At 39.6% G+C, this 15,786-nt stretch overlaps 1 protein-coding gene across 1 annotated transcript in view; it reads right to left on the reverse strand.

Moving 5' to 3' along the window:
- Positions 1-2,681: 2,681 nt before the first annotated feature.
- The window catches only part of CCHCR1 (coiled-coil alpha-helical rod protein 1), a 28,260-nt gene continuing 15,155 nt past the window's right edge, over positions 2,682-15,786 (reverse strand). The window contains 8 exon segments of the mRNA XM_070933427.1: positions 2,682-2,814; positions 4,430-4,535; positions 4,613-4,764; positions 5,199-5,300; positions 8,693-8,902; positions 9,249-9,379; positions 9,955-10,027; positions 12,833-12,945. Coding sequence (XP_070789528.1) covers positions 2,714-2,814; positions 4,430-4,535; positions 4,613-4,764; positions 5,199-5,300; positions 8,693-8,902; positions 9,249-9,379; positions 9,955-10,027; positions 12,833-12,945 — 988 coding nt within the window. The 3' untranslated portion in view covers positions 2,682-2,713.

A 15,786-nucleotide genomic window follows, 5' to 3' on the forward strand; every position in this document is an offset into this window, starting at 1 on the left:
ACAACGGCACTGAAAAAAGTGACTTGTGACCCAAAGGTGCTTTTTTTTAAAAGAGGCAACTGGACCTTCTGGTTTTTATTTGAAGACGTTTCGCTTCTTATCCAAGAAGCTTCTTCAGGGTCTTATAAGAAAAAGCAGAAAATCCAGTTGCCTCTTGAAAAGGCACCTTTGGGGCAACCATGACCTGGAAGACTGGGAATCTCCTGAGACATTTGACCTAATGACCCGTTTTTTTCAGTTACAACCTTTCCAACATCCCCATAATCATGTGCACTGCACACCAGAACAACTAGACACAAGAACAGTTTTCTCGAACGCCATCACTCTGCTAAACAAATAATTCCCTCAACACTGTCAAACTATTCACTAAGTCTGCATTACTATTACCATTAATCTTCTTATCGTTCCTATCACCCATCTCCTCCCACTTATGACTGTATGACTGTAACCTTGTTGCTGGTATCCTTAAGATTTATATTGACTGTTTCCCTATGACTATCATTAAGTGTTGTACCTTATGATTCTTGACGAATGTATCTTTTCTTTTATGTGTACTGAGAGCGTATGCACCAAGACAAATTCCTTGTTTGTCCAATCACACTTGGCCAATAAAAAAATGCTATTCTATTCTATTCTATTCTATTCTATTCTATTCTATTCTATTCTATTCTATATGCTTGGCAACTGGTTCATATTTATGATGTTGCTGTGTCTCAGGATCATGTGATCACCATTTGCGACTTTCTGACAAGCCAGAAAGCCAATGGGGAAGCCAAATTCACTTAACAGCCGGGTTACTAACTTATCAACTGCAGTGATTCACTTAACTGAGGCAAGAAAGGTTGTTAAATGGGGCAACACTCACTTAACAAGTGTCTTGTTTAGCAACAGAAATTTTGGGATCAATTGTGGTCATAAGTTGAAGACAACCTGTATGGGCAAGCTGAGAACCCCCTTGAAGGATGGGCAGGAGGTGGTGATGGGGCGTGAGTGTCAAAGTGTAAATCAGCCTCGTTTTCCCCCTGGGGTAATTGCACCTAATTAGAGACGGATGGATCTTGTTTTCCATGCTGTATACTTTAAAGAAAGAAAAACCGAAATATATATATTCTAATAAAGATTTTATTATAAATTATATAATTTATATAAATATAAATATATATTTTATTATAAAAATAGAAAAAACTAACTAACTACATCTTTACCGGCAGCTTATCACACAGACAAACAAAGGAAGTATAAATCAGGAAGTTAGAAAAAAATGTAGACATGCGCAGTAGCTTAAAGTTTCACAAGACTAGTCTTATCTCTGTTGCTATAGATACGTGATAGAAGTTCTCTGGCAGGCTCAGAATGGATGCTCAGCTGACAAACACATAACACAGTGACAGTGAGAATCCGCAAGGATTCCTTGTTTGAAAGAAGAAATGAATGCAGCCGCTTTGAAAGAGTGGATGGAAACTAATCAAGGAGAAAACCCCCCCTTAGAACTAAGGAGAAATTTCCTGAAAATTAGAACAATAAATCAGTGGAAAAACTTGCCTTCAGAAGTTGTGGTGCTCCATCACTGGAGATTTTTAAGAGATTGCCAGCATCTGACTGAAATGTATAGGGTCTTCTGCTTCAGCAGAGGGTTGGACTAGAGGACCTCCAAGGTCCCTTCCAACTCAGTTATTTTATTTAAGGGGGTCACCAGTCAACAAACCACCCTCTTCTGTTCTTCCCACACTTTTATTGGAAAAAACAAGCAGCAAAGAGGGAAACATCATCAAGGGAAGCATGGTCAAGGAGGGAAGGTTTATAATTTGGAGCTGTTATGTGGAATAAATTTGCTCATATGGAAATATTAGCCAGTATACCTTTGGGTCTTTTTTTTTTTTTTTTTTTTTTTTTGAGAAATGGTGAGCATTTTGAGGAGAAATAAGCATGGTGAGCTTATTTAATGTATTAACAGAGGTGCTTAAGCAGTGGTAGCAAAAATAGAAAGCTGAATGTCTTAAAAAAATTAAATGGTTCTACCGGTATGTGCTATTTGTATTTTCTATAGAGTAACTGTTTCTCTTTGGTTTTGTTGATAAATTCCTTTCAGAACATAATATCTTACTTCCTTTTTATCTGGTCCAGCAAAATGAGTGTTTCAGACTGAATCTAATGTTATACTTTTATTTATTTATTTATTTATTTATTTATTTAATGTATGGCATTTACAGAGGTCATGCACACTGATATACAAATATAGTTTAAAGTCTCAGAAAGTATGTGTGCGTGTGTGTAAGATATATGAACAATACTATATGGAAAATAAATTAAGATAAAACCATAATAAAATCACCATAGTATGGAGCTATAGAATTAAAATGGAATGGATATTATAATTTGATATCTAAAAAAGTTAACCATCTTATTGCTTATGTGGCTGTGGTGAAATCATCCCAGTTGCCTTAAAACTGAATGTAATTGATTAATCTATTGTTAAGAACAATATAGCAAGGAATAGGCCTAACTGTGTTATGTAATATCAATTGGTATGATTTTTAGAGGTCCTAAACTATTTTTCCCCATCCAAACATGTGGGAGATCTGTGATAGTCTTTATGAGACAATCAGAACTTTGAAACTGAACATTTCAAATATAAATTTATTTACATCATTTTTATTACAAAATAAAATGATCTCTCTCATCCTTGCTTCTCCAATATTTTCCCACTGTATTTTTAAGTGTCCATAAGGGTGTTTGTATTTTTGTCAGGCTTTTCCTCCTCCAAGATAGCAGCACCCAGAGTTTGTAAGTCATCCAACACAGCAAATAGGGATTCTGTGAAAAGAAATATCTTTAAAGGATATGATGTGTTAGGGGCAGGAAGTCATCAACAAAATCCTGGACCAAACATCCTTAAACCAGAAGAAAAAGGAAACACTAAAATTTAGGAAAAAACTCTCAAACTTTTACAAATAAACTAACAATAAGAATTGCAAAGGATTACAGGAAGCAACATGTGATACTTATGTTAACTGGAGACAGCACAGGGGAAAAAATGAAGAATGGATTTTGAAATTGACTGAATTAGCAGAGATGGCAAAATTTATTTATTTTATTTATTTATTTTTCATATTTGTATACCGCCCTACTCCCGAAGGACTCAGGGCGGTGAACAGCCATAATAAATACAAATACATATAGAAGTTAAAAACTATTAAGAAACAGATTAAGTAATTTAGGATCAAAGATTAAAAAACATCCAAATTTATCTAAAGAGGTTTAAAACCCAATTTAAAAGACAGTTTAAAAGCCAATTAAAAAGGGAGAGTTAGGCCAGACCAGCTTGTTGGAATAGAAATGTTTTCAGGGCTCGGCGGAAAATGCGTAAGTCTTGGATGTTTCGTAACTCCGGGGGAAGCCCGTTCCAGATGGTAGGTGCCCCCACAGAAAAGGCTCTCCCCCTGGGGGCCGTCAGTCGACATTGTTTGGCCGACGGCACCCTGAGGAGTCCCTCTCTATGGGAGCGAACTGGTCGGTGAGAGGTTATTGGTGGCAGGAGGCGGTCTCGTAAGTACCCTGGTCCTGAGCCATGGAGCGCTCTAAAGATAGTAACCAAAACCTTGAAGCGCACCCGGAAGACCACTGGGAGCCAGTGCAGCTCGCGCAGGAGGGGGGTTACATGAGAGCGCCACATTGCTCCCATTACCACCCGCGCGGCCGCATTCTGGACCAGTTGGAGCCTTCGGGTGCTTCTCAAGGGGAGCCCCATGTAGAGAGCATTACAATAATCCAGGCGTGAGGTGACAAGGGCATGAGTGACCGTGCGTAACGAGTCCCGATCCAGAAAGGGATGCAACTGGCGAATCAGGCGAACCTGATAAAAAGTCCTCCTGGCTACGGCCGTCATATGCTCTTCAAAAGACAGCCGTGAGTCCAGGAGGATGCCCAAGTTGTGAACCCCATCTGTGGGGGCCAACGACTCGCCCCCAATAGTCAGAGATGGCGCCAACTGACTATATCGGGACGACGGAAACCACAGCCACTCGGTCTTGGATGGGTTGAGTCTGAGTTTGTTCCTCAAACTTAAAATTAACTGCTTTGCTTAGAGATAATGGATTAGGCAGCTTTATAAGAAACTGGAAACCGTCGGTGGACTTTCTATGAGTTAAATATAATAACGGATGGTTAACAGAGGGATTTGGAGATTAGTGTAATATTTAGTTTAACTTGTTGAGTTTTAGATAGATAGATAGATAGATAGATAGATAGATAGATAGATAGATAGATAGATACAGAGGTAGATAGATAGATAGAATCAATTTATTTAGATAACAGCTTTTGTTTTGTTTCATTTTGTTTGTTTGTTTTTACTGTTTTGTGTTTTCTTTTTTATGATAAAACAATATATTTTTAAGGGAAAAAATAGAATTCTCAGGCAACAAATCTATACCTTTAGATGGAGGACTAGTTCCTGTCTTTCCAATTGACTTAGCTGGGACTGCTGGCAGCCGATTCTTTCGATACTGGGCTAATAGCCCTTCTTGCCTCAAGGTGGCCTATAAGAGGAAGGAAACAATCTTAATGAAAAGCCAGCAATGGGGTAAACAATTCCCCCCTTACTGCTTGAACATACCATTAACACGTTTTTGTCCCTCTCAAGCTCTTTCAGAAGTCCTTCTAGACGGGCCATTTCCTGTTGTGTTGCAGACTCCTGAATTGTTGCCAGTTCCTCACTCCTTGCTTTGTCTCTGGCTGCCTGTCGCTCAGCTTGCCGAAGGGCAACCACTAAGGATGTAAGCACATTTAAAGAGGGATTCATGTTGCTGAGAGTGAGAAACACAAGCCTCTTGCCACGTATATCCGATTGCCCTAAGGTCAGTCAAACGATGCAGGCCATCTACTGTGAATGGCAGCAGCTCTTTGGAAGTTCAGATAAAGGTCATTCCAGGCTAAATTCTGGATAGAATGGGTTTCCCTCCTGAATTGCAACCTGCCGTCCAGTCACTTGATAGTGAGATGGGCAACATATAAATTTAATAAATAAATATAATTTTTTTAGCATGGACCCAAGTAGTCCATCTTGCAACCTTAACCGTAGCTTGGCCTTGTAGTAAAAATCTTCTGTTATCCCTTTACCACAAAAGGCTTTTTAAAATATTTCTGCCACAGATAAAACATCTTCAGCCTTCTTCCATAGACAACAGCGTGACAACTCTTACCTGCTTTGGCGTGTTCTCTCCGTGCTGTATTAAGTGCTTTTTCCATTTCAGAAAGATCCTTCCGCAGTTGCCTTTCAACTTCCGTTACCTTCTCCTGCAGGGCTGAGAAGAAATGGCATTGACCTTAACTAAATGCCTACTGCTCGTAACCCATTTTTCTAAATTTAATGCCCTGGATTCCAGGGGCTTTCTGCTGTGATTTCTGCTATTGGGGAATGGTCCTTTTTCATTTGATCATTGCCACCGCCAGCTCTCCATGTTTAAATGCAACTACCAAACCTAAATAAACCCCTTCTTGTTATGCATAATTGCTCATTAGATTCATTAATTATACCAACCCCTATCCATCACTCATAGGTAATACAGTTGCAAGAAAAAGTATGTGAACCCCTTGGGAGTACGTGGAGTTTTGCATGAATTGGTCATAAAATGTGCTCTGAACTTCATCTAAGTCACAACAATAGAAAAACACAGTCTGCTTAAAATAATACTACACAAACATTAGATGTTGCCATGGTTTAATTGAACATAACATGTAAACATTCACAGTGCAGGGAGGAAAAAGTATGTGAGCCCCTAGCCTAATGACTTCTCCAAGAGCTAATTGGAGCCAGGAGTGAGCCAACCTTGACTCCCATCAGTGTGATGATATTGGATGTGTTGCTGACAGCTGTCCTGCCCTTTAAAAACACACACCTGTTTTGGGTTTACTGGTTTCAAGAAGCACTGTCTGATGTGAACCATGCCTCGCAGAAAAGAGCTCTCAGAAGACCTACGATCAAGAATTGTTGACTTGCATGAAGCTGGAAAGGGTTACAAAAGTATCTCCAAAAGCCTTGATGTTCATGTGTCCACGGTAAGACAGACTGTCTACAAATGGAGAAAGTTTAGCACTGTTGCTACTCTCCCTAGGCGTGGTCGTCCTGTAAAAATGACTGCAAGAGCACAGCGCAGAATGCTTCATGAGGTAAAGAAGAATCCTAGAGTGTCAGCTAAAGACCTACAGAAATCTCTGACACATGCTAACATTTTTGTTGACACATCTACAATAAGGAAAACATTAAACAAGAATGGGGTACATGGGAGGACACCACGGAGGAACCCATTGCTGTCCAAAAAAAATATTGCAGCACATTTGAAGTTTGCAAAAGAGCACCTGGATGTTCCACAGCACTACTGGCAAAATATACTGTGGACAGATGAAACCAAAATTGAGTTGTTTGGGAAGAACATACAACACTATGTGTGGAGAAAAAAAGGCACAGCACACCAACATCAAAACCTCATCCCCACTGTAAAACATGGCGGAGGGAGCATCATGGTTTGGGGCTGCTTTGCTGCCTCAGGGCCTGGACGGATTGTTGTCATTGATGGGAAAATGAATTCCAGAGTTTATCAAGACATTTTGCAGGAAAATGTACGACCATCTGTCTGCCAACTGAAGCTCCGCAGAGGATGGGTGATGCAACAGGACAATGACCCAAAGCATACAAATAATTCAACAAAAAAATGGCTTCAACAGCACAGAATACGCCTTCTGGAGTGGCCCAGTCAGAGTCCTTACCTCAACCCGATTGAAATGCTGTGGCATGACCTTAAGAGAGGGATTCACACCAGACATCCCAAGAATATTGCTACACTGAAACAGTTTTGTGAAGAGGAGTGGTCCAAAATTACTCCAGATCGTTGTGCAGGTCTGATCTGAAACTACAGGAAATGTTTGGTTGAGGTTATTGCTGCCAAAGGAGGGTCAACCAGTTATTAAGTCCAAAGGTTCATATACTTTTTCCTCCCTGCACTGTGAATGTTTACATGTTATGTTCAATTAAACCATGGCAACATCTAATGTTTGTGTAGTATTATTTTAAGCAGACTGTGTTTTTCTATTGTTGTGACTTAGATGAAGTTCAGAGCACATTTTATGACCAATTCATGCAAAACTCCACGTACTCCCAAGGGGTTCACATACTTTTTCTTGAAACTGTAAGCCTCCAATCTCAATTATATAATTTTTATATTTTAAATAGGGAGATTTGGGGGATTTTGTATGTGCCCCGTAAGGACTCTGAGCAATGACTGGCCCATCTAGTATATATATTCAACTGTTGGGGCCCCCATTATATGAAAATACCAATAGCCATACTATCATTGATGATCGTATTTGAGAATATTGCTGCATCCAGGAAGTCAGAATAAATAATATAAAATGAAAGAGCTGGGAAAAAAAAAAGTTGGAAGTCCTCCAATCTGATCATGTTCTGTCAGTCTGAAAAAAAATTACCTACCCATCTCAGTCTAATGGCAGAAAACGAAGAGGAACTAAAGAGCCTCTTGATGCTGGTGAAGAAGGAGAGTGCAAAAGTTAGCTTGGAACTCAATATTAAGAAAACTAAGATCATGGCATCCGGCCCTCTCAATTCCTGGCAAATAGAGGGGGCAGAAATGGAGGTACTGACAGATTTTATTTTCCTGGGCTCCAAGATCATCGCAGATGGGGACTGCAGCCAAGAAATTAAAAGATGCTTGCTCCTGGGGAGGAAAGCTATGGCAAATCTAGACAGCATACTAAAAAGCAGAGACATCACCCTGCATATAGTCAAGGCTATGATTTTCCCAGTTGCAATGTATGGCTGTGGAAGTTGGACGATAAGGAAGGCTGAGCGCTAAAGAATTAAGGCCTTTGAACTATGGTGCTGGAGAAGACTCCTGCGAGTCCCTTGGACTGCAAGACAATCAAACCGGTCAGTCCTAGAGGAGATCAACCCTGACTGCTCTTTGGAAGGCCAGATCCTGAAGATGAAACTCAAATACTTTGGCCACCTAATGAGAAGGAAAGACTCACTGGAGAAGAACCTAATGCTGGGAAAGATTGAAGGCAAAAGAAGAAGGGGACAACAGAGAATGAGGTGGATGGATGGAGTCAATGAACCAGTAGGCATGAGCTTAAATGGACTCCAGAGGATGGTAGAGGACAGGAAGGCCTGGAGGAACATTGTCCATGGGATCGCAATGGATTGGACACGACTTCGCAACTAACAACAACAACAACCATCTCAGAGGAAATAATTGCAGGGGGGGAAAAACCCTTAATGTCCATTAAGGAGGACTTCAAATAGATGAGGACCTTTTCTTAAAAGAACTTCATATCTCAGGTGTATCTTCAACTCAGCCTTTCTCATTAAGCTAAAAAAACACAATTGTTGTTCACATTCAGGAAAGGGGCTGATCCAATATTTTAGGAAGGATTAAGTCTACAAGTGTCTGATGCAGCACAGAAAATTCAGTTTACAGATAATATACCTGAGATACAAGGCAAATCTTAATACAGAACTGTAGTTCTCTGTGTTTTGGTGTTACAATTGCATTCCTGCAGCCTCAGGAATTTCTAATTGTTTCTATTCATCATCATAGGAAAAAAAAAAAGAACCTTCTAATGCAAGAGCTTACTTATCTCCAGAAATCAATTCTTCCCATTTCTGAAGAACTTAACATACCTCTCTCATACTCTGCTCTTAATTGTCCCACCTCCTGTCTCAAACTATCTGCAGCTCCGGCAGTCCTCTGGAGCTCACTGTTGGTTGTTTCCAGTTGTTTTTCTGTAGCCTCCAACTGTTGCCTCAGTTCCTGCTCTGCCGCTGTCTTTGCCTCTAGCGTCTCCTGCAGGTGCTGCAACGTTCCCCTCATTTTGCTCAGATCAGTCTCCACTGTTTGGGAGAAGAGAGAAAAGAAAGGGTCAAAATGAGAAGAGGAGACAGCAAACCAATATTGCTATATTCCTTCCCCAGAAGTTGGGAAAAGTTGTTCAATTCAGCCTTAAAAATAGAGAAGCATCAGTGAACGAACAAGGCCTCCTTGCCACATTATTTCAGATTCCAGCTGTGGACACAGATGAATTTTCTTCCATGTGAAAGATTTCCTATATCTCTGGGCGAAGAACGGGCTAAAACTGGATTTTTTTTTCTGACTTGCCCATTTTCTAGAATGTTGAGCTGTGTGGAATATCCTGCCAGCCTGCATCAACTGTCTGAAATACAATAGTACTGAAATCACCTCTCTCTCTTGCTTCAGCCACCTTCTTCTCTATCAGTTGAGCCCCATGTTTAAGCTCCGCAGAGAGTCGGTCTCGTTCCTCATGCAGCATGTGTAACTCAGCTTGTAGGTCTTCATACGATGGCTGAATCCTGGAAAGAAAGGGCAAGCAGAAGCCGTAAGTATTGAATCATACTTGGGACTTTCTCTTTTCACCTTGTTCATGAATGAAATATATATTGTGACTTAACTGCACTGATGCTTAGAAGTTCTGGTTTCTAGCTCTACCTCCCAAATACAGGTAATCCTCGACTTACAACAGTTAATTTAGTGACTGTTTGGAGTTACAATGGCACTGAAAAAAAGTGACTTCTGACTGTTTTTCACACTTGCGACCATTATGACATTCCCATGGTCACATGGATCAAAATAGGTGCTGGGGCTCACAGGAGGTCTAACACAAGGATGGGCTATTTGCAGAAAAGTATAGCACTTGGTTGGAATTCAAAACTCCATTTTAGCCATATATGTGCTGAATAGCCATAGGAAGTAATTTATCAGCCTCAATATCCATACATAATACTCGAGTGACAATAATTTGTAATATGGAAAAGAGTGGAGAAAGTAATTGGCACTTCCCCTTTAAATAAACATACAGAATTATCAAGAGTTTAACCAATCTGCCTTTTACAGTAGTTATTTCTGGGACCTGGAATTTTGAACTTACTCTTGGTCTGTCCCTGCAACGTGTTTTTCTTCTCGCTGAAGCTTTGCCAGTGCTATTTTCCGACATACAAGCCCTAGAACACAAAATAGAAACTGAACGGTAAAAATAAGCTCCTCAAACCGAGATGTACGTAATTATATAATTACAGCGGGGGAAGGAGTGTATCGTATGAAATATAAAGGTTATTTGAATGAATGCAGAAAAACCAGAGTTCAGGAAGCCATTTCATACACAACTACACTTAATTAAAACAAAATTATTCCCCCCTCCTGACTCCACAAAAGTCTGAGTTATTTTTACTTGAAGATGAAAAGAAACAACAGTTGGTGAACATTTCAATGACAATAAGCTCAATCCTCCACAAAAGAAATACCCCAAATAAGGGGGAAACATTTATTTATTTATTTAGCGTATGGCAGGGGCGGGTTCCAAATCCTGTTGCTACTGGTTCGCTTGTGAGCGTGCGGCGCTTCTGCGCACCAGTTCGCCCGATCCGGTACAAATTGATAGCAACCCACCACTGGCGTATGGCATATCATATATGGACTAGTAATCTATATTAACATTTCACCTAGATCAGTAGAACACAATAAAATATGTGTCTAGCCCAGAGTTCCCTAACCCTTCCGGCTTTGTGGACTGGTGGGGAGGGAGAGGGGATGGTTGTGTCTAAGCAGCTGGTAAGCGCATGCATGTGCACAGCTCCACTTGTGCAAGTGGTGTGCCCGCACATCTGCCACTCACACAAACCGAGTGTGCGGGCACACACTCGCCGGCTGCTCGCGCAAGTGGAGATGCATGGGCAGAAACTTGCCTGCCGTTTCCATGGCCCGCTTGTAAATAGCTCATGGCCCACTAGTAGGCCACGGCCAGAGGTTGGGGCCCCTGGTCTAGGCCATCTAACCACTGAGGTGCAAAAAAAAAAAACCCTCCAAAAAAAACAAGCTCCAAAAAATAAGCACAATATGTTGATCACAGTAATCAAGTTTTGTTTTGGCAGTGATCACTGACTGCAGTTATCCATCCATCCATCCATCCATCCATCCATCCATCCATCCATGCTGCCCATCTCACCAAAGGTGACTCTAATGATAGGATAAGAAGTGGTAGGCAAGCAGCTGTAATGGTTTTAAACAAGAGAATGATTTCTGGCATGCCACAAGTTCATCATCTGTTTAATATCAGTTTTATATCATGGCTTCCACAAACTATAGCTTAGTAAAGATGGTAAGACTTCTATTTGCATTTATTTCACACCTTTGCTAAGGTGGAGTCCACCAAGATCATTAACTTACACAATGCACCATAATTATTATTATTTTTTGTCCCTGTTTGGTTTTTTTTTTGTCTTCATTATCTTATTTTTGTCCCTATTTGTTCTTTATCTTCATTGTTGATGTTATTTTATATTACATCATAAATGTTTTGTTTTTACAATTTACAAGTATTGTATAATAAGTTACCGATCGCAGTCACATTGGAGCAGGATACACGTATATTTATACATATTTATGTGTGCAAGTCAAACTTGATTTTGGCTAATTGCAAGGATAAGGCCACGCAATATTCTAGGCTACATTTTGGGAAGAGGTTTGCCGCTGCCTTCTTCCTAGGTGCCGAGAGGAAATGAGTGATCCAAAATAACCAGTAAAGATAGGACTAGAACTCAGGTTTTTCTGTTCCTTACTGACTTTACCAGCCAGACAGCAAAAATAAATGTTTAATATTAGGATTGTCTATGTATGCAGGAATCCAAATTAGTATTTTTGCCTCAACCCAGAAAAACAAATGGGAGCCCACCACCTCACTTGATAATTAGATCCACTGTTTAAATATTCAGGCTTAAGATGCTTTTTATAATACTCAACTGGAATCAGTTTTAAAATCTCATGTCCTGCACTCTGTAGTGAGAGAAAAAGCCCTGAATTTCTCTGTGAAACATGTTGCAATACTTGGTATTATTGTAACAAAACAAAGCGCAAAGGGGATTTCCTTTATTTGAATTAGCATTTGTATTGCAATAAGCCAAGAGAAATGTTTACAATTTCCATTTCAGTGCCTTCAACAGACAATAGCGGCAAATTTCTAAAAATAACACCCACCAGAAGAGCAGGAAGCTTACTTGAAAATAATAATTCAAAACTAACGTTTTGTAAAACCACAGCTGAATTGCTTTTTCTTGTTCTACGGGAAGTAACATACAGGTAGTTCTCGACTTACAACAGTTCATTTAGTGACCATTCAAAGTTACAAGGGCACTGGAAAAAAAAAAGAGACATGACCAGTTTTCACGCTTACGACCACTGCAGCATCCCCACGGTCACAAGATCAAAATTTGGATGCTTGGCAACTAGTTCATATTTATGACTGTCGTAGTATCCTGGGGTCACGTTTTGTAACCTTCTGAAGAGCAAAGTCAGTGGGGAATCCAGATTCAATTAACAACCGTTACTAACTTAACAAATGATTTACTTAACCACTGTGGCAATGAAAATTGCAAACTGGGATGAATTCACTTAAATGATGTTTCACTCAGCAACATAAATTTTGGGCTCAATTGTCATAACTCAAGGACTACCTGTAATGGTTTAATGGTATATAAAGCAAGGGTGGAGAACCATGGCCCTTTTATGACAGGGGGACTTCAACTCCCAGAATTCTTGAGCCATTATATTACAGGAAGCCAGCAGGGCTGGCTCAGGAATTCTGGGAGTTGAAGTCCCCCTGTCATAAAAGGGCCATGGTTCCCCGTCCCTGGTATAAAGAATTAACTGAATCGAGATGGGCGGCTATAGAAATTGAATAAATAAATGGGGGGGAACATGCCAGACAAGATTACAGTGAAGATCATTAATGCCCAGATTGCTCCATAGCTTACCTTGGATGGTGTCAACTCTCTTGGTTGCAAAACTGACCCTATTTCCCAGGCCCAGAAGCCTTGACAAAGCTGCCTTCCATCTCTCTTCCTGCCCCATCAACTGCTGCTTTAGCCTAAAAAGCAATTGGTTTGAATTTCAAAACTTTTCAAGATGTTTGGAATCTCTAACTTGGAAAGTAGAGGGTTCGTAATATACACCAAGGCTCTAAACCAGTACTATCCTTAAGATTTATATTGACTGTTTCCCTATGACTATCATTAAGTGTTGTACCTTATGATTCTTGACGAATGTATCTTTTCTTTTATGTACACCGAGAGCATATGCACCAAGACAAATTCCTTGTGTGTCCAATCACACTTGGCCAATAAAGAATTCTATTCTATTCTATTCTTTCTGTACATATAAATCAATTAACTCTTGCAAAACAGAGTGTCTAATTAACTGGGACTGTCTTGTAAATAAACAGTCTAATTATACTGATTTCCTAACCAGTTGTCCTTCTTCAGCAGGTAACAGATGTGGATGTATGTGGTAATGAATTCTTTTTTACACTTTCATTTTATTCTAACATGGCGAATATTCCCTAGAGTATATTCAATGAGTGAATTACTTCAGAGTGCAGGAGACATCACACAGATGGTGACAATCATCCAGATGGGGAATTTGGGCCCTTCAACACTTCAGGTTTTTACAACCTCCTAAAACTGAATGTGAATCTCCAGATTAGCTGGTAATAAACAGAACATATTGTAGATATTGGATCGATTCTGTCAGTACCTCAAAAAGGATACTGCAGAGCTGGAAAAGATGCAAAAAAGGCAAGCAAAAAAAAGTTGCAAGGACAGGTAGTCCTTGACTTACAACCATTCTTTTGGTGACTGTTAGAAGTTTCAACAGCCCTGGACAAAGTGACTTATGACCAGTTTTGACATGGCCATTGCAGGATCCCCTTCTCGCATGTATTTATGACAGTTGCAGTGTCTCAGGGTCATGTGATCCTCTTTTTGTGACCTTCTGACAAGCAAAGTCAATGCAGAAGCCAGATTCACTTAACAACCATGTTATTTAACAGATTAACCGAGTTGGAAGGAACCTTGTAGGTCATCTAGTCCAACCCCCCACCCAAGCAAGAGACCCTACACCATTCCTGACAGATGGCAGCCCAGACTCTTCTTGAAAGCTTCCAGTGATGAAGCTCCCACAACTTCCAAAGGCAAAGCTGTTCCATTGGTTGATTGTTCTCACTGTCAGAAAAATTGTCCTTATTTCCAGATTGAATCGCTCCTTGATCAGTTTCCATCCATTATTCCTTGTCTGGCCTTTGGGTGCTTTGGAAAACAGCTTGTCCCCCTCCTCTCTGTTTCAGCCTCTCAAATATTGGAACACTGCAGTAATTCACTTAACAACTGTGGCAAACAAGGTAATTAAAATATGGCAAAACTCATTTTGGGTTCCATTGCGGTTGTAAGTCAAGAACTATCGTACTCCAATGAAGAACTACAATGATTACAGTTTTTTAACGTGGAGTAAGGCAAGCAATGGGATACATGACTGAAGACATAAAATCATTCAAGATATAGAAAATGTAAGTTAGGAACACTTCCGTCTCACAATATTAGGTTTTTAAATAATCCACTGAAACTAAATGCAGAGACAGTCAGGGCCATTCTAGATCAGAAGCACTTCTTTTCCCAACAAATAGTTAAATTGTGGAATGTCAACGTGGATTATTTTACTAACATGGATTATTTTAAAAAGACTGGACAAATTCATGAACGATTATGCTACTGATACCATCTCCAGAATTATAAGCATACTTTAAATACCAGTTGCTATGATGCAACAAGAGAAAAGGGCTAGGCTCTCCTGTCCGTGCTTGTAAATATTCCAGATATACTTGGCTGGTCAATATTGGCACAGAAAACTAGAGTAGATGAGTCAGCTGCAGTGATCCTAGATGGATTTTCTTATGATTAAGAGGGGGGAGGATCAAAAAACAAGGGGAGTAAAAATCACAGTGGCACAAAGCAACATATAGATTTAAAGCCAGAAATATTTTTGTTAGGTATATTACCAGAAAAATATGACAAAGGGAATATATATTTAATACTACATCTTGACAGCAGCGAGAATTGTATTTGCATAGCATTGGAAAAATGAGGAAACTCCTACAGATGAAATAATAATTTAAAAAATACCAGATTGTGCAGAAATGGATAGGTTAACATTAAAGATAAAGAAGATACAGAATACTTTTCAACATGGGATTTGCTTTATCAATGGTTAGATAATAGAGGTAGAAATTAGAAGTTGAAAGATTATTATGTATAAGTAAATAATATTATTATCACTATTATTATGTATAAGTAAACTGACCCAGACAATACACTGTTTACTAAGTGCTTATGTATGTTAAAGAAAAATGTATAATTTTTTTTAAAAAAATCACAGTGGATTGTGCACTGTTTGTTCTTATCCAACAAAATGTCTCACAAATGAAAGAGGCGCTATCAAAGAGTTATTAGATTTATATTGTGACTTTCCTCTAGGATCTCAAGTGACTTATGCAAGGTCTCCTTTTTGTTATTTGCAATAACAAAATAATCTTATAAGGATAAAGGTGAGAGAGACTGTGCAAGGCACCACCTACAGCATCAGGCAGAGGCCAATGTAACTGAGAAAGCCAGCAAAAAGTTATAGGCAGTCCTTGGTTTACAACCACAACTGAGGCCAAAATTGATGTTGCAAAGTGAGACAGACATTTGTTAAGTGAATTTTTGCCCTATTTTATGACTTTTCTTGTCACAGTTGTTAAAATGCATCATTGCAGCGGTTAAATTAGCAACGGTTGTTAAGTGAATTTGGCTCCTCCAATTATTTTGCTTGTCAGAAGGTGGCAAATGGCGACCACACGAACCCTGGGACATTGCAACGGTCATAAATACAAGTCAGC

The sequence above is a fragment of the Pituophis catenifer genome, unplaced genomic scaffold (assembly GCF_029215685.1).
Source record: "Pituophis catenifer annectens isolate HBS135680 unplaced genomic scaffold, rPitCat1.0.hap2 SCAF_2, whole genome shotgun sequence".
Classification (NCBI taxonomy): domain Eukaryota; kingdom Metazoa; phylum Chordata; class Lepidosauria; order Squamata; family Colubridae; genus Pituophis; species Pituophis catenifer.